Source organism: Felis catus, chromosome E2 (genome assembly GCF_018350175.1).
Source record: "Felis catus isolate Fca126 chromosome E2, F.catus_Fca126_mat1.0, whole genome shotgun sequence".
Taxonomy (NCBI): Eukaryota; Metazoa; Chordata; class Mammalia; order Carnivora; family Felidae; genus Felis; species Felis catus.
In genome coordinates this window covers 60,605,932-60,627,828 of record NC_058382.1, presented here as the reverse complement: position 1 = coordinate 60,627,828, position 21,897 = coordinate 60,605,932, and the positions used below count along the sequence as shown (strand labels likewise).

General features: G+C 58.0%; 1 protein-coding gene and 2 long non-coding RNA genes across 5 annotated transcripts in view; 1 reads left to right on the top strand and 2 right to left on the bottom strand.

Annotated features, from left to right (window-relative positions):
• Nucleotides 1-13,982, bottom strand: part of LOC109495006 — a 25,311-nt gene extending 11,329 nt beyond the window's left edge. The window contains exons 1-3 of the long non-coding RNA XR_002738376.2: nt 13,830-13,982; nt 5,632-5,717; nt 5,317-5,448 (exon numbers count right to left, since the gene is read on the bottom strand). This is a non-coding gene — a long non-coding RNA (uncharacterized LOC109495006). The remainder of the gene's footprint in view (nt 1-5,316; nt 5,449-5,631; nt 5,718-13,829) is intronic.
• LOC111557979 lies at nt 10,873-11,253 on the bottom strand. The gene is made up of 2 exons (XR_002738378.2): nt 11,197-11,253; nt 10,873-11,066 (listed from the first exon to the last, which is right to left on the bottom strand). It is a non-coding gene; the product is annotated as an uncharacterized LOC111557979 (long non-coding RNA).
• MVD (mevalonate diphosphate decarboxylase) lies at nt 12,699-21,897 on the top strand. 3 transcript variants are annotated; one of them, XM_023244902.2, is made up of 11 exons: nt 12,699-12,961; nt 13,258-13,356; nt 16,631-16,701; nt 17,064-17,178; nt 17,516-17,662; nt 18,389-18,588; nt 18,860-18,934; nt 19,046-19,264; nt 19,562-19,677; nt 20,567-20,675; nt 21,238-21,897. In XM_023244902.2, the coding sequence occupies exons 2-11, from the start codon at nt 13,311-13,313 to the stop codon at nt 21,316-21,318; spliced, it is 1,179 nt and encodes a 392-aa protein (XP_023100670.2). In that variant the 5' UTR covers nt 12,699-12,961; nt 13,258-13,310; the 3' UTR covers nt 21,319-21,897. The 3 variants fall into 3 exon arrangements, with proteins under 3 accessions (XP_023100670.2, XP_044902528.1, XP_023100669.1); XM_023244901.2 differs by lacking the exons at nt 12,699-12,961; nt 13,258-13,356 and adding an exon at nt 14,118-14,275; XM_045046593.1 differs by lacking the exons at nt 12,699-12,961; nt 13,258-13,356; nt 17,516-17,662 and adding an exon at nt 14,117-14,275.

Here is a 21,897-nt window from a genome sequence, read left to right as displayed (position 1 = left end):
GCCCCGGGCTGCTGTGCTCATCCGGGCTGGCGGAGGCACAGGACAGTGCGGGAGGCTGGAAGCCAGGGAGGAGGCTGTGTGTCTCACTCACTGATTGAACCACGCAGACGCTTTCTTCCGAGCGGTGGCGGCACCCACGTGAGCGGTTTGGGACTAATGATGACGACTGCTCACCGTGGACTGACATGGCCCTTCCAAGGGCTTTGTCCTCCACCAGGGAGCAGTCAGCTTACTCCTCTCCTACAAGCGAGGAAACGGAAGCCCAGAGAGGTTACGCAGTGTGTCTCACGTCACACAGCATGTCGGTGGAGGCTGGGATTTAAGTCCAGGCGCTCTGGCTTCACGGTCTGTGATCTTAAACCATATTGCTACTCAGTAAGAAATTCTGGGCTCTCCTCTCTTGGAAATCAGAAATAGGGTGGCAGATTAGGAGGGCAGAGGGTTTTTTAAACTGGGACACAGGCCTGGGTGAGATGGTCGGAGGGCCAGGAGGATGTGCAGGAAGGGGAGCGCCTGGGGGTTCTGCGACCAGAGTGTGGGACCCCGGGTTCTCCTCACCCCTGCCGAGGGGAAGAGAAGGGGCGGCAAAGCCGTGTGAGGACAGCAGGACGCTCCGAATCTCAGCGGGCTGGCCGGGCTTTGAGAAACAAGACGGAAAACACAGGAAGGACACAGATGGGGGAAGCCGAAGGGCAGCGGCCGGGAAGTGACGAGTCCAAAGGCAGCCTGGGAAAGGGTTTCTCCGGAGCCAGGTGTGACGTCGTCACTAACACTTGGACTTGGGGGCCGAACGGGTAGCAGGTAACCTGCCCAGCACGGCACCCAGGCCACGGCCCTCCACACTCTGGGGCTCACGGCTCTGGGGCTTCCGGTTTACGCTGAGAGACCTCACACTGTTCCGGCTGGAACCATAAACCTTTCAGGGAAAGACCGGCAGGCAGATGCCGGCAGGTGCGTGCAGGGGTGTGTGTGAGGTGGTGAGAGCCGTGACGGAGGCCCCTGCCAGAGTCTGCGGTGAAGGATGCGTGAATACCTGTGAGCGCCCCTTCCCGAGTATTTGGAGACTACAGTGTGTCATAGCTCCTGAACAACTTGCTGGGGCCGCCATAACAAAGCCCCACAGGTGGGGGCTTAGAGCTCAGACACTTATTCTCTCCCAGTCCTGGGGCTACAGGCTCGCAATGAACATGTCCCTGCTGAGGCCCCCGTGGCCTGCAGACAGGCATCGTCTCTCTGTGTCCTCATGTGGCCCTCCCTCAGAGCACATCTGTGCCTGATTTCCTTCTCTCCCTCAGTCACTGGGATCAGGGTCCATCCTGCTGACCTCATTTTAACTTAATCGCCACTTCAAAGACCCTGTCTCCAAATAAAGTCACACCTCGAGGTCCTGGGAGTCAAGATGGCAACATGCAAATTTTCAGAGGACAACTCAGCCCCCCCTTTTTTTTTTTAATTTTTTTTTCAATGTTTTATTTTATTTTTGGGACAGAGAGAAACAGAGCATGAACAGGGGAGGGGCAGAGAGAGAGGGAGACACAGAATCGGAAGCAGGCTCCAGGCTCCGAGCCATCAGCCGAGAGCCTGACGCGGGGCTCGAACTCACGGACCGCGAGATCGTGACCTGGCCGAAGTTGGACGCTTAACCGACTGCGCCACCCAGGCGCCCCTCAGCCCCCTTTTTAAAACCGTGTAATCTGATGTCAACAGTGGAACACAGATGTGGCCCCTTAGGTGCCCGTGTGCTGTGAGCAGCCTTCCCGGAGTCAGACCTTTGGGCTCTGAGGCTGGCGCTGTCCTAGCTCCAGTTCAGGGCAGGGAGCACAGGCACGGGAGGAGGACTCACCCGCTCGGGGGCCCCCGGCTGCAACACGGCGGGACCAGGACCTGAACCAGGCAGCCTCCCCCGGACCCCAGAACCCTCACGCTCCTATCTTGCTGGAGACCACAGCTCTGCTCTGCGGGGATGGGTAGGGTACCGGTCGGGGCAGTGCCTCAGTCTCCCCGACATCAGGACAGGCAGCCGCTGGCTTTCCCTGGACCGGGCTCAGAAATCCACGTCTGCCCCCTCCTCGTCCTCAGCACCACACCCCCGTCACCGCACCCCCCATCACCCTGCACCTCACGTAGCCCCAAGACAAACCTTAAGCGTAAACAAAAGAAAATGGATTAAAAGCCTGTAAATAGGGGCACCTGGATGACTCAGTCGGTTAAGCATCTGACTCCCAGTTTTGGCTCAGGCCACGATCTCGTGGTTCGCGAGTTCGAGCCCTGTGTCGGGCTCTGTGCTGCCAGTGTGGAGCCTGCTTGGGATTCTCTCTCTCTCCTCTCTCTGCCCTCCCCGCCTCTCTCTCTCTCTCTCTCTCAAAATAAATACATAAACTTAAAAAGCCTGTAAGTAAAGTCCTGTTTTGTGCTCTCTCTGCTGACGGACGAGAGGAGACAGTAGGTACCTGCTCCATGGCAGACACGGCGCCTCAAACAGGCCCCAAAGGAAGGGCCTGGTGGGAACGGAGCAGCCAGCGGCCAGAGGAGGGTGGAGATTCAAGCCTGATCTCTCTTCCTGCGTCACAGCCGACACGGGTGTCTATGAGTGGGACCCCACGGTTCTGAGAAAACGCCGCTGATCTCAAGAGGAGGAGCTGGGACCACGCAGACAGGGGCGGCGAAGGCGAAGGCGTGGGCAGAAGCCGTTCCCTCCCAGGCGCTCTGTCGGGGGGGCCGACCCCGTGGAAGGCCACGTGCACAGGGAGATGCCCTGCTGGGCTCGTCTCGAAATTCTGCCTACGCCTCGAACACGAGACCACACTTTCACCTTGCGTGCAGCCCCACAATGTCACTGCGGGTCCTGTGTCCGAGGAGAGGTAACAAGGACATAGGTAAACATAAGCCTCCGGATGGGCGGAGCCCGGCACCCACCGTTTCCATGGTGACATGTTCCTCCCTCCCCCAAAGTCACCTTCGCTCTGCCACCCTGTGCCGCCTTCGCCGGCATCTGACTCGGGGGTCAATGTATCCAGGCCTGGTTCAAAGAGCGCATTTTGGTTCGGAAACCAAAGGGCGAATATTTTTAGATGAGCAGTTTGGCAAAGACAACATCCGTCTGTCCTCTGACATCTGCAAGAACCCACTCAGGGCAGTAAGTCTACAGCAGACAGTGACCACACCCCTCAGTTCATAGCCCCTCACCTGGTGCTTCAGACGGAAAGCGGTGGTGTCACCAGGCGGCCGGACTGAGGCGTGACTGGCACACGGCCAACCGTCCAACGTTGAGTGCACGAGGAGATGTGCCGGGACACCTGTGCGCACCCGTGACACCATTGCCCACTCGATGCAGCAGACATACGACCCGCCCAGCTTCCTCATGCCGCAGTTCTCCTACCCAGCCCTCAGCCCCATCCCAGGCAACCACGGGATGCCTTCTGTCAGATCGGTTACTGGCACTTTCTAGAACGCTCAGGAGCGGAATTTGCCCTGAGGAGTGGAATTTGCCGTGATTGTTCACGTGTCTCGTCCCCTAGTCTCTACCTCCAGGCTTCAACACATGTCCTCTTTCTTCCTACACACTTCTCAAGGCCTCAGATTCCCTTTACTGACCCTCCAATACTGGTCCGGAACTTCCATTATAGACACCATGGTCTGTGTCACAAGAGAAGACAGAAGTCACAGACCACACGGTATACAGACAGATGATACGAACTACTGCAGTCTACAGATGATACAACATCAGTCTACAGAGGACAGATGACACACGATATCACAGCCTACAATCTGATGACACAGGCCATCACAGTTTGCCAATAAATGACAGATGATCCAGATGATCAGTCTATAGAGGATACAGACGATCACGTCTCCAGGTAGTAGACGATACAGACTATCAGCGTCCACGGATGATACAAGCTCACGTTCAGTACGTGACAGATAGTACGGACTGTCATAGTCTGTAGCTGACAGATGGCATGGAATGTCATACTCCCTGGATGAACGTGGTATAGACCATCAGACTCTACACGTGACAGATGGTGTATATTGTCATAGTCCACAGATGACAGATAGTGTAGACTATCATGGTGTATAGATGACAGTATGGACTATCACACTCTGGAGATGACAGATGGTATCGACTGTCAGACTCTACATGTGACAGATGGTGTATATTGTCATAGTCCACAGATGACAGATAGTATAGACTATCATGATCTACAGACGACAGACTGTATGGACTATCATACTCTGTAGATGACAGATGGTGTGGACTCACATACTCTACACATGACAGATGGTCTAGACTGTCACACTCTGTAGATGACAGATGGTAAAGACTATCATGGTCTATAGATGACAGATGGTATGGACTATCACACTATGTAGAGGACAGATGATATACTCTATCATACTCTGTAGATGACAGACGGTATACATTGTCATAGTCCATAGATGACAGACAGTATAGACTATCATGGTCTAGAGACGACAGATGGTATGGACTATCAGAGTCTCTAGATGACAGATGGTATAGTCTATCGTACTCTACAGTCGACTCTACAGATGATTAGACTATCCTACTCTATAGTTGACAGATGGTATCGACTATCACACTCCATTGATGCAGACAGTCCGGAGTATCATACTCTACAGCTGACAGATGGTACAGACTATCATGGTCTATAGATGACGGATGGTACCGACTTTGAGACTCTATAGATGACAGACAGTACGGACTATCAAACTCTATAGATGACAGACGATATAGACTATTATACTCTGTAGATGACAGATTATACGGACTATCGTACTCCACGGATGTACAGATTACCATACTCTATAGATGACGGACGGTACGGACTATCACACTCTGTATTTCACAGATGCTACGGACTATCACGGTCTACAGATGACAGTCAGTATGGACTATCATATCTGTAGATGGCAGACGGTACGGACTATCACCCTCCATAGATGACAGACGGTACGGGGTATCATAGTCTGTGGGTATCAGGCAGTATGGACCATCAGAGTGTACAGATGACAGACGGTATCGACTGTGACAGACTATAGACGACGGATGACACAAACTACCACCGTGCAGGCTCAACAGACAAGAGTGGTCACAGACTACCGTGATAACCTTAGGCGTCTCCCTGCTCCAATCCATCCATGTCAGCAAATATCTTTGCTCAAGATACAGTTACAACCATGTCATCTCCAGACCGAAAGCCGGACCTCTGTCCAGGTCTGTGGGACCTCGGTATTTACAGCATCTCCAGCAGCACGCCACTGTCTCTGCTGTGTCACTGTTTACTCGTTAGGAGTTACCTCATCTCCGCAGGTAGGCTGTCAATCTCCTGAGGGTGGGGTCGCCTCCTGCCTCCCCTGATAACTTAGAAGAAGATCCAATGGCTGTAGAGCCTCTGTTTTGTGATGATGAGAAGGTCACACAGCTACTTCCTGAGTGGGGACGGAACGAAAGGGTAACTTTGGAAGGTGTGAAAAGTGTGGAGGCCGGGGGCACCCCTGTACCAGTCCTTAAGCCAAGTGTGGCCCAAGCCCCTTTCTCTGCCGGTCTGGAGCATGCCCACCCTTCAAACGCTTCTTTTCCCGTTTGTGTCCCCAACCCCGCTACCCTCTCACCTTCCTGGGATGTCAGCAGGTACTTGGCGGTTTCAGATGCTCAGCTGCAGCCAGGTTGCTGCTGGATCCGTGACACTGAATCTGTCCTGCAAAGAAGACAGTGCAGTCCTTACAGACGGAAGCGTGTGTGCAAACAGCAAGGCTCAGAAGACCACAGCACCACAGGGACCGGGCCACAGGGACAGGACCACAGGGACAGCAGGGCCACAGGGACAGGATCACTGGGACAGGGCCACAGGGACCGGGCCATATGACAGAGCCACAGGGACAAAAGGGCCACACGGACCGGGCCACAGGGACAGGGCCACAGGGACCAGGACACAGGGACAGGGCCACAGGACAGGACTATAGGGAGAGGGCCACAGGGACAGAACCACAGGGACAGCAGGGCCACAGGGACCAGGCCATAGGACAGGACCACAGGGAGAGGACCACAGGGACAGGATCACAGGGACAGGGCCACAGGGACCGGGCCAGATGACAGGGCCACAGGGACAGCAGGTCCACAGGGACTGGGCCACAGGGACAGGACCACAGGGACAGGATCACAGGGACTGGGCCACAGGACAGGACTACAGGGAGAGGGCCACAGGGACAGAACCACAGGGACAGCAGGGCCACAGGGACTGGGCCACAGGATAGGACCACAGGGAGGGGGCCACAGGGACCAGGTCACAGAGACAGCAGGGCCACAGAGACAGGGCCACAGGGACAGTGGGGCCATAAGGACAGTGTCACAGGGACAGGGCCACAAGGACAGCAGGGCCACAGGGACCGGGCCATGGATGACAGGGCCACCAGCGATAGGGACACAGGGACAGCACAGCCCACCCACCAACTGGCATTCTGGTGAGCAGACCCAGGAGGGACGGTGGTCAGAGGACTGGTTAGTGTCAAGTGAGTGGTGGTGGCTGCGGGGCCATATTTTGATGCTTCAAATGACTGTATGATCTGTGTTCTTTATGTGCAATAAACATTTCTTAACAAACGGAAAAACTTTACAAAGAAACAGTGGCCCTGGGAGAAGAAAGAGACATCAGGAGGGGACGGGCAGTATCCCCCAGCAGTGATTACGGGGCGTGGTCCAGCTCTCCCTCCCCTCAGCAGGCAGCTCCCAAAGGTCCCGGGCCGGGAAACACTTGCCGGCCCCCAGCTCTGGGCCATCGGCCTCAGATCATTCTCTCCAGATGGGAATGCCTGGTGAGACTGGGCCGGTTCCCGGGGTAACTGAAGGACACCGAGCATGCCCCATTGAGCTGCCTTGGCAGCTTAAGACAGCGGTCTCTCGTGAGCATAAGTGAAATAATTCACAGAAGAACTTAGTCCCCGACACGCAGGCTGGGGCCACGTGGCCAGAGGTGGATGAGCTGGGCAGCTGAAGTCTCTGAGGATCACCGTGCGGGAGACCCGGGAACACTGAGCTCTGGTCCCGCTCTGGTCACTGGGCAGGAGGGAAAGGCAGCAGTGTGACAGCCCTGAGGCAAGGCCCCCCTTCCTGGGCCAGGACGTCGTCGCCTGCTCAGCTCACCGCACTCCTGCACCTGCACTTTGCACACCATCGTGACACCGGGCGGGCCCGTGATCCGTGTTCACTGACCGAGCAGCGAGGCCCTTCTTGCTCTCCTGAAACTCCGAGGCACCAATGGCTGGAGGAAGGTCGGGCTCCGGAGCCTGCAGCCTGGAGGTGACCCGTGGTCCCTATGCCCCCATCCCGTCTACGTGCCTGATGACAGCACAGGGGGACCCCCCCCTCCTCCTTCTGCTTCAGGGATGGGCCAAGCAGCAGCTACTGAGGAAGGCTGTCATTTCTTCTGTGCTGGCGTCTGAGCCCTGCACTTGGCACTTCCAGGAGAGAGCAGGGCTCTCAGTTCACAGAGGAGGAGGCTGGGGTGGCTGCAGCTACATCCAGGTCTGCTTCACTCCGATCCCACCTGCTTCCCCCCACCCATCTTTGCTGCTCACGGCATGGCCCTCGGCCAGCAGCTTCCACCATCGGCACGCCTGGTGCCTGCTGGAAACGCAGACTATCAGGACCCACCCCAGATCTCCTGAATCAGAATTCCCACACGCTTCCCTGGAGGAATCATGTGCACACTAACACTAGAGGAACACCACCCTGCACTCACTCTCGTCAGCACTGGGAGCTTATCTTAAAGGGAGACCTGGAACTTCACACCCATCAGGGTGGGTTGTTATTAAAACAAAGATGAAGGCGATCCCGATCGAAACAACACCAGCACTCTTCCCGGAGCTGGAACAGACAATCCTAAAATTTGTTTGGAACCAGAAAAGACTCCGAATAGCCAAAGTGACCTTGAAAAAGAAAACCAAAGCAGGAGGCATCACAATCCTGGACTTCGAGCTGTTACAAAGCTGTAATCAGCAAGACAGTACGGTACTGGCACAAGCAGAGACACTCTGATCAACGGAGCAGAATAGAGAACCCAGAAATGGACCCACCAACGTATGGCCAACTCATCTTTGACAAAGCAGGAAAGAACAACCAATGGAATAAAGACAGTCTCTTCAGCAAGTGGTGCTGGGAAAACTGGACAGCGACATGCAGAAGAATGAACCTGGACCACTTTCTTACACCAGACACAAAAATAAACTCAAAACGGACGAAAGACCTCAATGTAAGACAGGAAGGCCATCACAATCCTCGAGGAGAAAACAGGCAAAAACCTCTTTGGCCTTGCCTGAAGCAACTTCTTGCTCAACACGCCTCCGGAGGCAAGGGAAACAAAAGCAGAAATGAACTACTGGGACCTCATCAAAATAAAAAGCTTCTGCACAGCAAAGGAAACAATCTGCAAAACTAAAAGGCAACTGACGGAATGGGAGAAGATATTTGCAAACGACCTATCAGATAAAAGGTTAGTATCCAAAATCTATAAAGAACTGATCAAGCTCAACACCCAAAAAACAAATAATCCGGTGAAGAAATGGGCAAAGACATGAATAGACATCCAGATGGCCAACCGACACATGAAAAAATGCTCAACTTCACTCATCATCAGGGAAATACAAATCAAAACCACAATGAGATATCCCCTCACCCCTGTCAGAATGGCTCACATTAACAACTCAGGCAACAACGGATGTTGGTGAGGATGCGGCGAAAGAGGAACTCTTTTGCATTGTTGGTGGGAATGCAAGCTGGTGCAGCCACTCTTGAAAACAGTATGGAGGTTCCTCAAAAAACTAAAATTAGAACTACGCTACCCCCCAGCAATTGCACGACTAGGCATTTATCCACGGGATACAGGTGTGCTGTTTCGAAGAGATATATACACCCCCGTGTTTATAGCAGCACTATTGACAATAGCCAAAGTATGGAAAGAGCCCAAATGTCCATTGATGGATGAATGGATAAAGATGTGGTATATACATACAAGGGAATATTAGTTGGTGATGAAAAAGAATGAAATCTTGCCATTTGCACGTACGTGGATGGAACTGGAGGGTATTATGCTAAGCAAAATAAGTCAGAGAAAGACAAATATCATATGATTTCACTCATCTGTGGAATGTAAGAAACAAAACAGAGGAACATAAGGTAAGGAAAGCAAAAATAAGATAAAAACAGAGAGGGAGACAAACCCTAGGAGACTCTTAAATACAGAGAAATGAGGGCTGCTGGAGGGGTTGTGGGTGGGGGGATGGGTAAAGGGTGAGACGCATTAAGGAGGACACTTGTTGGGGTGAGCACCGGGTGTTACATGTAAGCGATGAGTCACTAAATTCTACTCCTGAAACTACTATTACACTCTATGTTAACTAACTTGGTTGTTTTTAATGTTTATTTCTGAGAGAGACAGAGAGAGAGAGACAGACAGACAGAGTGAGAATGGGGGAGGGCAGAGAGAGAGGGAGACACAGAATCCGAAGCAGGCTCCAGGCTCTGAGCTGTCGGCACGCAGCCTGACATACGGCTCGAACCCATGAACCGAGGGATCACGACCTGAAGTCGGACACTCAACCGACTGAGCCACCCAGGCACCCCACGAACTTGGATTTAAATAAAAAAATACATATCCCCTTTTAATATAAATACGTACATAAATAACAAAGATGAGTTAGTAAGTGTTGGCGAGGACGTGGAGAAACGGGGACCCCATGCACGGTCAGCGGGGGTGTGAAAGGTGCAGCTGCCGTGGAAAACGGCACGGCGGTTCCTCAAAGACCCAGCAATGGCCTCACCACGTGACCCAGCAACTCCATCCGGGGAGCAGACGCCCAAAAGAACTAAAAGGACACGAACAGGTACGTGTGCACTCGTGCGCGCGGCAGCATCCCTCACAACAGCCGAGAGGTGGAAGCCAGCGAGGTGTCCCTCGGTGGATGGATCCACGAAACCGTGTAGGCCGTCCACGCGAGGGGGTGTTATTGAAGCCTAAGACGGAAAGGAAGTAGTGGCAGCTGGTACCACACGGATGGACCCGGAGGACATCCTGCCAAGGGCAGGAAGCCGGTGACAACAGGACACTCCGAGGGTCCCACTCGTACGAGGTCCCCCGAAGAGTGGGATCCGTGGAGACGGAAGCCGGATGGGCGGTGCGGGGGCTCGGGCCGGGCCGGGCCGGGGAGTTGGCTTCGTGGGGACAGGGCTCCGGCTGGGGAAGGTGGCAGAGTTCGGTGAACGGCAGGTGGTGGTGACGTGTCTTCCAGAGGGAACGAACCTAACATCCCTGCGCTGGCCAAAAAGTGGTGAAGGTGGTAAACTTTTGTTATGTATATTTTAGCACAATTTTTAAAATTTTTTTTAACGTTTATTTATTTTTGAGACAGAGAGAGACAGAGCATAAACGGGGGAGGGTCACAGAGAGAGGGAGACACAGAATCGGAAGCAGGCTCCAGGCTCTGAGCTGTCAGCACAGAGCCCGACGCGGGGCTCGAACTCACGGACCGCGAGATCATGACCTGAGCCGAAGCCGGACGCTTAACCGACCGAGCCACCCAGGCGCCCCTTAGCACAATTTTTAAACAAGGCTTTAAAACAAAAAAGGAAACCTGAGGACCATCGTGGAAGATGCTTCCGGGTTGCAGGAGGGACCCCTACTCTTCACCCCTGCTAGTGAGCCTTGAGATGTCAAGCTTTGCTCCCTGTTCTGCACACACATCTTTGAAACACTTGAATGGAACAAATCAGAAAATCACAATAATGTGACCTCTGGTTTACCATCCTCTCTGCGACCCAATAGGCATTAACCCCACAACTTACATGACAAACCCTGAGGGTAGGAGAAAACCATTTATTTCATTCATTTGCCCGAGAGGCCCTACGATGAGTTAATTTCATACACGTGGGTGGGTCCTGGGCTGAAGGTGCTGGTGTGGATGTGCATCCAGCCTGTGTACGGGCGTCGTTCATTCAAGGCTCTCCATTACATAAAGCGGCCTTTGCCCACGAGCACGCTGTCAGACGTTTGTGCCTACACAGGGAGCACGGGGGAGGAAGGGATGTGGTTGGAAGAGAATCCCTTATTTCTACTCACTGGCAATCAATAGATTCTAAAACTGAAAAAAAAGAATAAAAACAATCAGAAAAAGAAAGAGGGGCACCTGGGTGGCTCGGTCAGTTGAGCATCCCACTAGATTTTGGCTCAGGTTGTGATCTCATGGCTCCTGGGATCGAGCCCTTCATTGGGCTCTGCACTGTCACTGCAGAGACTGCTTGGGATTCTCTCTCTCTGTCCCTCCCCTCCTCTCTGTCTCAAAATAAATAAACTTAACAAAAAGAAAGAAATCAAGAAAGAATATAAGCAGGTTGTTTAGAAATACGGAAGAAAACAGGGGCACCTGGGTGGCTCAGTTGAGCATCTCACTTAAAAAAATTTTTCTTAATGTTTATTTTTGAGACAGAGCACAAACAGGGGAGGGGCAGAGAGAGAGGGAGACACAGAATCCGAAGCAGGCTCCAGGCTCTGAGCTGTCAGCACAGAGCCCGACACAGGGCTCAAACCCACAAACCATGAGATCATGACCTGAGCTGAAGTCAGACGCTCAACCGACTGAGCCATCCAGGCGTCCTGAGCATCCAACTCTTGATTTCCGCTCAGGTCATGATCTCTGGGTGGTGAGACTGAGCCCTGCGTTGGGCTCCTTGCTGAGTGTGGGGCCTGCTTGGGATTCTCTCTCTTGCCCTCTGGCCCTCTCCCTGATTCACGCTCTAAAATAAATAAATAAAATTATATATTAAAAAAAGAAATATGGAGGGAAATAAAGATTTGAAAGTGGTTGCCTTTGATGAGCCAAACCTGGAGGTGGGTAAGTGGAGAAGTGGTCTGGTAACTGACTTTTAAAATCATGTATATACAGTACTATCTTAGTTCATCCAGGCTGCTAGGACGAAACCACCACAGGCTGGGGGGCTTACAAACACCCCCTGGTTTCTCACAGTCCTGGACGCTGGAGCTCCAAGACCAGGGCACAGACAGCAGTCTTCTTGCTGTGTCCCCGCGGGCACAAGGGGCAGGGGCTCCAATCCCATCACGAGGCTCCGCCCTCCTGACCTCATGGCCTCCCGACAGCATCACCCTGGGGGCTGGGTTCCACAGATGAATTTGGGGAAGGCGGTTCACTCTGTAGACTTAATAAATGTCGGTGCTGTCCTCTCCACCACTGCCTTGGCGAACAGAAGCCACCGAGACTCACAGGCACCCTCTCTTCAGAGAATATGCTATGACAGTTGCCAGGAACAAGCTACCACCAATCTTGCAAAACAAGTTTCAGCCGTTTTGCATGAAATGGAAACATGATTGCAAGAAAAACTAAAAAAAACAGCCATCTGGAATACAAATGCAAACAGCAGTAAGATTCGGTTTTTCACCTTAAGACCGATGGGCTGCGTGGAGAGGGTGAGCACGCTCCCACGCTTTGGGGACCAGCCTTCAACAACCAATTCAACTTCCTCCCGGGAACTTGCCAACAGCTATCTATACCTGACACGTTCTACTTGGCCAGGTGATTACAATTCCTGAAATTCCTCCTACACGAATACTAACACTCACACAAAAAACAGCTTATACTATATAAAAAAAAATTGGTAACAACCTAATTGTGCACCAACATGGGGCGGGCTGGAAAGATTAAGGCGCATGTGGACAGCAGAGCCAGGGAGCACTTTTGTTCGGAATTGGAATGATCTCCATGAAGCATCTAAGTGGAAAAAGGTCCCTGCGTATCGTCACACAGAAACTGTTCCCGGACAGACACTCAAGCACTGGGTCACACTAACCCTTCTGGGAAGAGAGCCGGGTGGCTGGCCGGGGTTGGGACAGTTCACAGCACGTACTCAAACTCGACTGAAGAATGGGCCATTTTAAAGGTAAAAATGAACATTTATTGGGGGCGCCTGGGTGGCTCAGTCCGTTAAGCTTCTCACTTCGGCTCAGGTCATGATCTCACGATCTGAGTCCGAGCCCTGAGTCGGGCTCTGTGCTGCTGACAGCTCGGAGTCTGGAGCCTGCTTCAGATTCTGTGCCTCCCTCTCTCTCTGCCCCAACCCACTCGCACTCTGTCTCTCTCTCAAAGATAAATAAAACATTAAAAAAAAATTCTAACTAAACATTTAGAAAGGGAAGAGGGAAACTGGGAGTTAGTGTTTAACGGCTGGACTTTCAGTTTAGGATAAAAAAGTTCTGCTGTTGTATGGTGGTGATGGCTGTAAAGCGGGAATGTATTTAATGCCACAGGACCGCACAACTGGGAATGGTTACAACGGTAAGTGTTACGTTATGAATACTTTACAATAGAAAAGTCCCTGTGCAGAGATCTGACAATCCGCCTTCACGGTGAAAAAAGGACCCCTGCTTATCTGGAGCTCAGAAAAAGGAGAGGTTTGAAGGATCCTAGCTCTGAAGCAATTCATCCTTAGCGCCCCCCAGCCCAGGGGCTCTGGCGAGTACCGGAGGTGGGGGGTGCGTCCCATGGGGACGCCAGATCTCGGGGACCTCGGCGTGGGGAGGATCTGTCCCGTGGCGCTGGGGACCCTGGGCGGGGAGGATCTGTCCTGGGAGCAGGGCGTGGGGAGGACCTGTCCCGGGGCGCGGGGGACCCCGGGGCTTGCCCTTCAGCCCCGGCGGCACCCCTGACGCCGTCACCCGGTCTTTCGTCTGGAGCTACTGAGGCGCCTGAGCCCCCGGACCCCCTGAGCCCAGCCTGGGCGGACAGTCCCTCAGGGTGCGGTCCCCTACCGCGTCCGCCCGCGGGAACTTTCCGGGTTCAGCTGGAGTCCAAGCCCGCTCTAGGGAAGTCCGACGCCACGCGCCTGCGCAGACCCCTGCGCCTGCGCAGTCCCAGGGCCTACGTAGACTCGGCGTCTGAGTGCAAGGCGTCTGGGTTGATCCTTGCGCCTGCGCAAAGGAGGTGCGTGTCCGCCAGCCCACGGGGGCGGACCCAGAGTCAGCAGGCCATCGTCCGATCCCGCTCATTGGCTGAGAAGTGGAGCGGTGGCCGGGCCCACCGCTGATTGGACGGAGCGAGGACAGCTTCCCTGCCGGCGAATCGCGGGGCAGGTGAGGTGCCGGCCGGGCCGGCTGCAGGCTCAGCTCGCAGTGTTTCTGGGCCATGGCCTCCGAGGAGAAGCCGCTGGTGGTCGTGACCTGCACCGCGCCGGTCAACATCGCGGTCATCAAGTACTGTGAGTGCCTGGCCGGGGCGCGAGACACGGTCTACGGGGCCTGGACGGGGGACAGGGTCCACGCGGGAGGTCCACCCCTGGATGGAGGGACGGGGGATAGGATCCACGGGAGACGTCCACCTCTGGGATGGGGGACAGGGTCCACGAGGGACGTCCACCCCCGCGTGAAGGGACGGGGGACAGGGCCCATGTGGGGGGGTTCACACCCCCCGGGGGGGCGAGATGGGGGACAGGTGCACAAGGGAGGCCCACCTCCTGGACGGGGGACAGGGTCCACGGGGGGGTGGGTGGTTCATCCCCGGGGGACAGGATGGGGACAGGGTCCACAGGGGACATCCGTCCCCCGGGGCTGGACGGGGGGGGGGGAGCAGGGTCCACGGGGGATGTCCACCCTCGAGATGGACAGGGGGACAGGGTCCACGAGGGATGTCCACTCCCCAGGGGGCCGGACGGGGGACAGGTCTACGCGGGAGGTCCACCTCCAGGTGAAGGAACAGGGGACAGGGTCCACGAGGGACGTCCACCCCCCGGAGCAGGACGGGAGACAGGGTCCAAGGCAGTGGGGGCGTCCACTCCCCCGGGGGGCAGGATAGGGGACAGGGTCCGCTGGGGACATCCCCCCCCAGGTGGAGGGACGAGGAACAGGGTCCACAGGGGGAGTTTTACCACCGCGGGGGTGGGGGACAGTGTCCACCGGGACACCCACCCCCGGGGCTTGGCTCCCACAGTCCTGGAACCCGGCCACCTGGAGCCTGCTCTCCAAGTCCGTCATGTTCTCAAGACTGTTCAGTCCACGGGTTCCTTTCATGTGGAGCCTTGGGAGTGGCTCTCGTCACTCGCCGTGAGTTGGAGATTCACCGAGGCGCTGGCTTGGGTCGTTACTTGCTCCCTTAGCGCGGAGTCCTGTTCCCCGGCGGGGACACCCACGCTCTGCTTAGCCAGACACCCTTTGAAAGGTCGCTGTCCCAGCGTATCGTGGAGACAGCTGCTCTAAAGTTCGCGTGCAGGTAGCCGCGTGAACACAGGTTTTCATTCTTTGGGGATGAATGTCCAGGAGTGTCACTGCTGGGCCGTAGAGTAGTCGTGTTTCAGTTGTGTAAGGAAACTGTTGAACTTGACGTGCGGCTGCCACTTTCTGTTCCCACCAGCGACGCGTGGGCGACGCAGCTTTCTGGCCGCTGGTGTCGTCACTGGCTTTTACTTCGGCCATTCTGATCGGTGGGTGACCTCTGACTGCGGGTTTGCTCCATGATTTTCTACCGGCCAGTGACACCGGACACCGTTTCCCGTGCTGTTTGTAACCTGTGCGTCCTCTTTGGTGAAACACTTGCCCGCGTCTTACGTCCGTGTCCTAATTGGATTGTGTACTTTTTTACCGTCGAGTTTTGGGAGTTTGCTGTGTCCTCTGCGTCCTAATCCTTCGTCGGATGTTCGCAGATGTTTTCCGCCATCTGTGGCTTATCTTTCGACCGTCCTAACGGGGTCTTTCAAAGAGCCGTAGCGTTCAAAATCTGGGTGAAGCTCACGCGTTTGGGGTCAAGTCTGAGACTCACCTACTTGGCCCTCCAACCTGAAGATCTTCTGAAGGTTTTATAGTTTTTCATTTGAAGTTCAAGTCTCCGTTTTGAGTTGCTTTCTTGTATAAGGTGTGAAACTTGGGTCCGTGCTTTGGGCTGTGGATGTGCAGCCGTTCTGGCGGCATTTGCTGGAAAGGCCGCACCTCTCTTTGCAACGGCTCTCGCGCCTTCGTCAAGTCCGTTGGGTGAATTGAAGTGGGTCTCTTTCTGGGCGCTCCGGGAGCCCCTGCCAGGGCTTGTCGTTAGCACCGCCGGTAACCGTCTGCTGTCCCGAGGCCCCACACAAGTGCAGCGCGACGTGGGTGCTTAACAGAGAGCCCTGCCACCGTCCACTCGTGGGAAGCTCCCTTTGCCGAGCCGGGGCGGGGGGAGGGGGCCGGTCTGAGTGTCTCCGGGGAGCAACAGCGGAGACTGGAACCCGGGCTCCCCTTGTTTGGGAGGCGAGAGCCTTACCCAGAGTGCTCAGAGCCTGGAAGGCCGCTCCGAGGGGCGGAAGATAAAACAAGCAATGAGACAGGGGATGGACCGGCCTCCAGCTCTGCTCTGGGACTGGGAGCCTGGTGAAGTGGGGAGAAATCCGGGAGGACTTCCTGAAGGCGAGGGCACAGGAGGAAGAAGACTTAACACTGTGCAGTGAGGCAGCAGGCTCGGAGCGGAGGGGAGAGAGCAGGCTGGCAGCGAGGGTAACTGGGGAGCACTGGTGGGGAGGAGCGAGGGCAGCGTGATGGTTTGCATGGCTGGGCAATGGACCGGCCCGGCCTTGGGTTGTCTGTTCCAGGGGGGAAGCGCGATGAGGACCTGGTCCTGCCCATCAACTCCTCTCTGAGCGTCACCTTGCACCAAGACCAGGTTAGTACGAATGGGCACTGAATGCAACGTAAATATTTACCACGCTTTGGTTGAACTTTTGTTTAACAACTGTAGCAATAAATTCCCGGCCGGTGAACAGTTCCCCGGCCCCCTGTTAGGACTGCTCTTTGCGCACAGGCCCCTGCTCCCAGCTCTCCTCTGGAGTCCAGGCCTGGTGCCAAGCCTGCCACCTGCCTTGGGGCCTCCTCACTGCCCGCCCGGCCTGCCTTGGCCTCAACGGCCCAGTTCTCCGGCAAGGCCGTCCCTGCTCCTGAGCGGGAGACCCCGAAGGGCCATCCCCAGTGGAAAGCGCGCTGACCCCTCACCCGTCCCTGCGGTGGCCCCTGTGTTTTCTCTCCCAGTTAAAAACCACCACCACGGCCGCCATCAGCAAGGATTTCACCGAGGACCGGATTTGGCTGAATGGCCGGGAGGAAGATGTGGGGCAGCCACGCCTCCAGGCCTGCCTCAGGGAGAGTGAGTGGGATCCCGCGGGGGACGTGTGCGACACTGGGCCGAGCCCTTCCTTCCCCTCTGCCCCTTCTTCTGTCTGTAGGGTCAGAGTGCACAGAGGGTGCTGCTGGCTTCGCAGGCCCCCTGGGGGAGGGGGCTGCCTGTGAGCACCGCCGGGGCCGGGGCCGGGGCCGGGGCGGGGGCCGGGACCTTCCCTCCCCGAGAAGGGCGTCTGCATGAGAAGCTGGGGGCAGAGGCCGGCTTTCGGCTGTGCCGCTCCCTCTTCCTGACTCATGGCGGGTGAGATGCCAGGAGCAGGTCGGGGCCACCTGCCCAGTGGCCGTGTCCCCTCCGCCTTCAGTCCGCCGCCTGGCCCGGAAGCGGAGGAGCACCGGCGACGAGGACCCGCCGCCCCTCAGCCTCAGCTACAAGGTTCACATCGCATCGGTGAACAACTTCCCCACGGCCGCGGGCCTGGCCTCCTCCGCGGCTGGTTATGCCTGCCTAGGTGGGTGCCCGCGGGGAGACCGAGGGCCTGTAGGGTGCTGTGCTGTGCATGCTGCGAATGCTGTCACATTCTCGCAGCTTACGGGGAGTCCCCGCCACACGTCCGAACGATCCAGCCTCCTAGGGCTCTGTGTACAGGCCCTTCCAGGTTGTGCGTGACAGAAACCCATCCCAAACGGGCTCAAGCCTAAGAGAAGGCCAGTATCTCCGCTTACCCGACACAATCCCAAGAGAGGCGGCTGGCCCCAGGTGCTCCGACAGGCCCACTGGGAACCCGTCTGCCTCCTTCCGTCCAAACCCCTGCCCTGCTTCCCCCGTGCCGGCTCACTCTCCGGGACGCCCTCCCCACCCGCGCCAAGCTGGGCACCGCAGCGGCAGGCGGTGGGCGCACGATTTCTGACCTAGAAGGAACGCCGGGGGTGACGCTTACTTGCCCAGTCAGCTCGTGTGCTCTGCTTGAGCCGCCCTCGGTGCCTAGCGGGGCCGGGAGGGTGCCCGGGGCCGGGGGCAGAGAGCTTGCCCCCGGCTCTGTGTCCTGCCGTCGGCCCCCCCCCCCCCCCCCCCCCGCGGCCAGACACAGCCCCACTCCGGCCCTGCCAGCTGTCTCGCTGACGCCGCTCTCCGGGTCCCTCTGCCTCGGTCTCTGCTCCCCGTGGTTTTCAAAGGCTCCCCCCGACCCCCGGCCTGCCCATCTGAGCACCCTGTGTCCCGTACCCTGTGCCTGCAGCCTACACCCTGGCCCGGGTCTACGGGGTTGACAGCGACCTCTCGGAAGTGGCCCGCCGGGGCTCGGGCAGCGCCTGTCGGAGCCTGTACGGCGGCTTCGTGGAGTGGCAGATGGGGGAGCGGGCCGACGGGAAGGACAGCGTCGCCCGGCAGGTGGCCCCCGAGTCACACTGGCCCGAACTCCGAGTCCTCATACTTGTGGTGAGTGAGGCTGGGAGGGGCGGCTGCCTCGGGAGGTGGAAGCGTCCCGTGGCTCCCGTGGCTCCCGTGGCTCCCTGCAGCTGCCGGGCTGCCGCTCCCAGGACCGCGCCGTGTCCGCCCGGGCGGGCGACCTCTGTGGTCGGGGGCACCGCTGTCCCGCTTCCCACACGAGCCCGTGGGGGGGGGGGGGGGGGCGAGACGGGACGGGATGGGACGCGTGTTCCGGGCTGGGGGCCGCAGGCTGGGGTCCAGGCCGTCTGTCTCGGTGCAGGTGAGCGCGGAGCGTAAGCTGATGGGCAGCACGGCGGGCATGCAGACCAGCGTGGAGACCAGCCCCCTGCTGAGGGTGAGGGTGAGGCTGGGGTGGGTGGGGGCGGGCGGCCGCCCGGGGCGCGTCCTGCGTCCCTCGGGGCCGGGCCGCTGTGCTCCGCTCAGCGAAATCTCCCGTGCCTCGCAGTTCCGGGCCGAGGCGGTGGTGCCGGGGCGCATGGTGGAGATGACCCACTGTGTCCGGGAGCGGGACTTCCAGGGTTTCGGCCGGCTGACCATGAAGGACAGCAACCAGTTCCACGCCACCTGCCTGGACACCTTCCCGCCCATCTCCTACCTCAGCGACATCTCCAGACGCATCGTCCGCCTCGTGCACTGCTTCAACGCCCACCACGGGCAGACCAAGGCTAGCGGGGGCCCGGGGGGCAGCTGGGGGCGGAAGTCCTGCGGCGGGTTCCCGAGGCCGTGGCCCAGCACGGGCCTGCCCGCCACCAGGCCTCCCGGCGCCCGCTTGACGCCGCTGCTCGCGGGCGCTTGCTTTCGTGACCACTGCGCCGGGTGCGTGGCTGCCGAGGGGCCGCGGCCCGCGCCGCCCCCCGGCCGGTCCTGAGTTGGCGGGCGGCCACGGGTGTCCGTGGCGGGTGACAGGTGTGAGCCGGGCCGGCCTCTCCGCGGACACTCACGCTGACCACGCGGGTTCCAGGTGGCGTACACGTTTGACGCGGGCCCCAACGCTGTGGTCTTTACCCTGGACGACACCGTGCCCGAGTTCGTGGCTGCCGTGAGGCACTGCTTTCCCCCCGAGTCCAACGGAGACAAGTGAGTTGGGGGCCCCCGCGTTTGGGAGGCCGTGGGGGGAGGAGCAGGGTCTCCTGCTGAGGTTGGGGACAGTGGCATCTGAGGCCGTGGTGCTGAACGGGGGTCCCGTGGCAAGCGTCGATCTCTACAGGGACCGAGGGCACCTCCCTGTGACCGCAGGCACTGCTCACACAGGTCACAGCCCTGGGGCCGCGTGCACGGGTGCGCGGCGTGATGGCTCCCGTGGGGCAGGGCCCCAGCCTCGAGGTGGCCACGGGGCCTTTGCGTTTCTCCCCGCGGTCCCTGTTCCCCGTGCAGGGAGATCGCCCTGCTAGGGCTGCGGGGAATACGCGGGGTTGTTTCTCTGTCACTGTAATTGGGGCAACACTGACGACTTCTAGTGGGGTGGGGCTGGAAGACTGACTTCCTTGTCAGATGGACAGAACGCACGACCAAGGACGATCCCCAAGGCAGCTGGTGTCCTCGTGGGAGTCTCTGAACTTGCTGCCCTCGTCACCCCGTGGGTGGTTTGCAGGCTTTTGCTGTTCTGGGAACACGGCCACGGACTCACACTTGCACCGGGGTGTTTCCCTCTTAAGCTTCGTCCCCCCTTCCTGGCCACCGCGGCCAGGTTCTCGCGCACGCGCGCCCGGCTGCGTGTCTGCGTGTGTGAGGTCAGATACACGTCACGCGTTACTCACCGCGTCAGCAGCCTCGAAGGGCACAACCGGTGGCTTTACGCACTTCGTTGGGTTCCCGAGCCCGTGCACGTCCCCAGAGGAGACCTGTCCCCTCCCCTCCGGCAGTGCCACCCCCGCCCCCGGCAGCCACCGCTGCTCTTCCTGTGTTGAGTCTGCTGTCTGCACACCTTCCGTCGGGAGCTCAGGACGTGCGGCCCGTCTCTCCCCAGGTTTCTGAAGGGGCTGCCCGTGAGGCCTGCCTCGCTCTCAGACGAGCTGAGGGCCGCGCTGGATGTGGATCCCACCCCCGGCGGCGTCAAGTACATCATCGCCACGCAGGTGAGGCCCAGCGGCCCGGCCCACTGAGGGCTCACGGCCAGTCTGCCGGCAGGTGAAGGGGCTCCCCGGCCCCGGTCTGTCCCCGGCAGGAAGCCGGCTTGCTGGTGGTAACAGTGACACCACCTTTCTGTTTTCAGAGCGTTTGGTACAGTGTGGTTTGTCCCGTCCACTCACTTACTCTCAAAGTGGATGTTTGGGGACCCTCCCACCCCCGCCGCCAAGCGAGGGGAGCACTTGGGAACACGCTGGGACCACCGGCGTCCCCAGTGCTGAGTGGGGAGACTTAGGGAGACTCACAAGTGCTGGGGACCCTTGGGGCTCACCACGTGGGCACAGCTCAGAGTGCCCGAGCCGGCGTTCTGCTCGGATCTGCCCGAGTCTGAGTCCCATGACCTGAGCACCGAGGCCACGGTCTCCACCTTCCACCTTGCACGTGCTATCCACCCTAGGTCTGGGTGACGGAGGCCCAGTGACCGGGTGCCTGTAGTGGCCCACACGGGTTGTTAGCCTCTGTTAGTTTCTGACCTGCACTTCCCTTTCTCCTGTTGGCACGACCTGACAGGTGGGCCCCGGGCCTCAAATGCTGGACGACCCTCACGCCCACCTCCTGGGCCCCGACGGCCTGCCGAAGCCAGCTGCTTGACCACCTTCCCCAAGACGAGCCCCAGCCGCCGCTGGGACAAGGGCCGCTTCGCCAGGACAGGGGTGCTGGGTGTGGCGGCTGCGAGTCTGCTCACTGGGGGCTCGAGGGGTAGCCGCCGGGCTCCAGGCCAGGCCACTTGCTGTGGCCACGTTGGGACACTTGGAGTGACCGTTGGCGCCACCTGGGCAGTCGGGGGCACGCCCCCCAGCGGGTGCCGGGCTGGATGGCATGGGGCTCCCTGGCCTCGCCCTCTGGGGCCGCTGCCACCGCCCCAGACGGCAGCCGTGCCGGATATGACGGGGAGGTGGCGTCCCTCCTCAGAGCCGGAGGACAGGACGCCTCTGCAGACCTCAGGGACCCTCTGGAAGACTTGAAGCCTGAGAGCCGCCTACGGCTCCTCTGCCAGACACAGGCCACGAGGTGTGAATGGAACGTTTCTGTGCAAAATGACCACTGGGGGCGCCTGGCGAGCTCAGTGGTGGAGCGTGGGAGTCTTGATCACAGGGTCGTGAGTTCAAGCCCATGTTGGCAGCTGGAGAGTTTACTTTAAAAATAAATTAAAAAAAAAAAAAAAAAAAA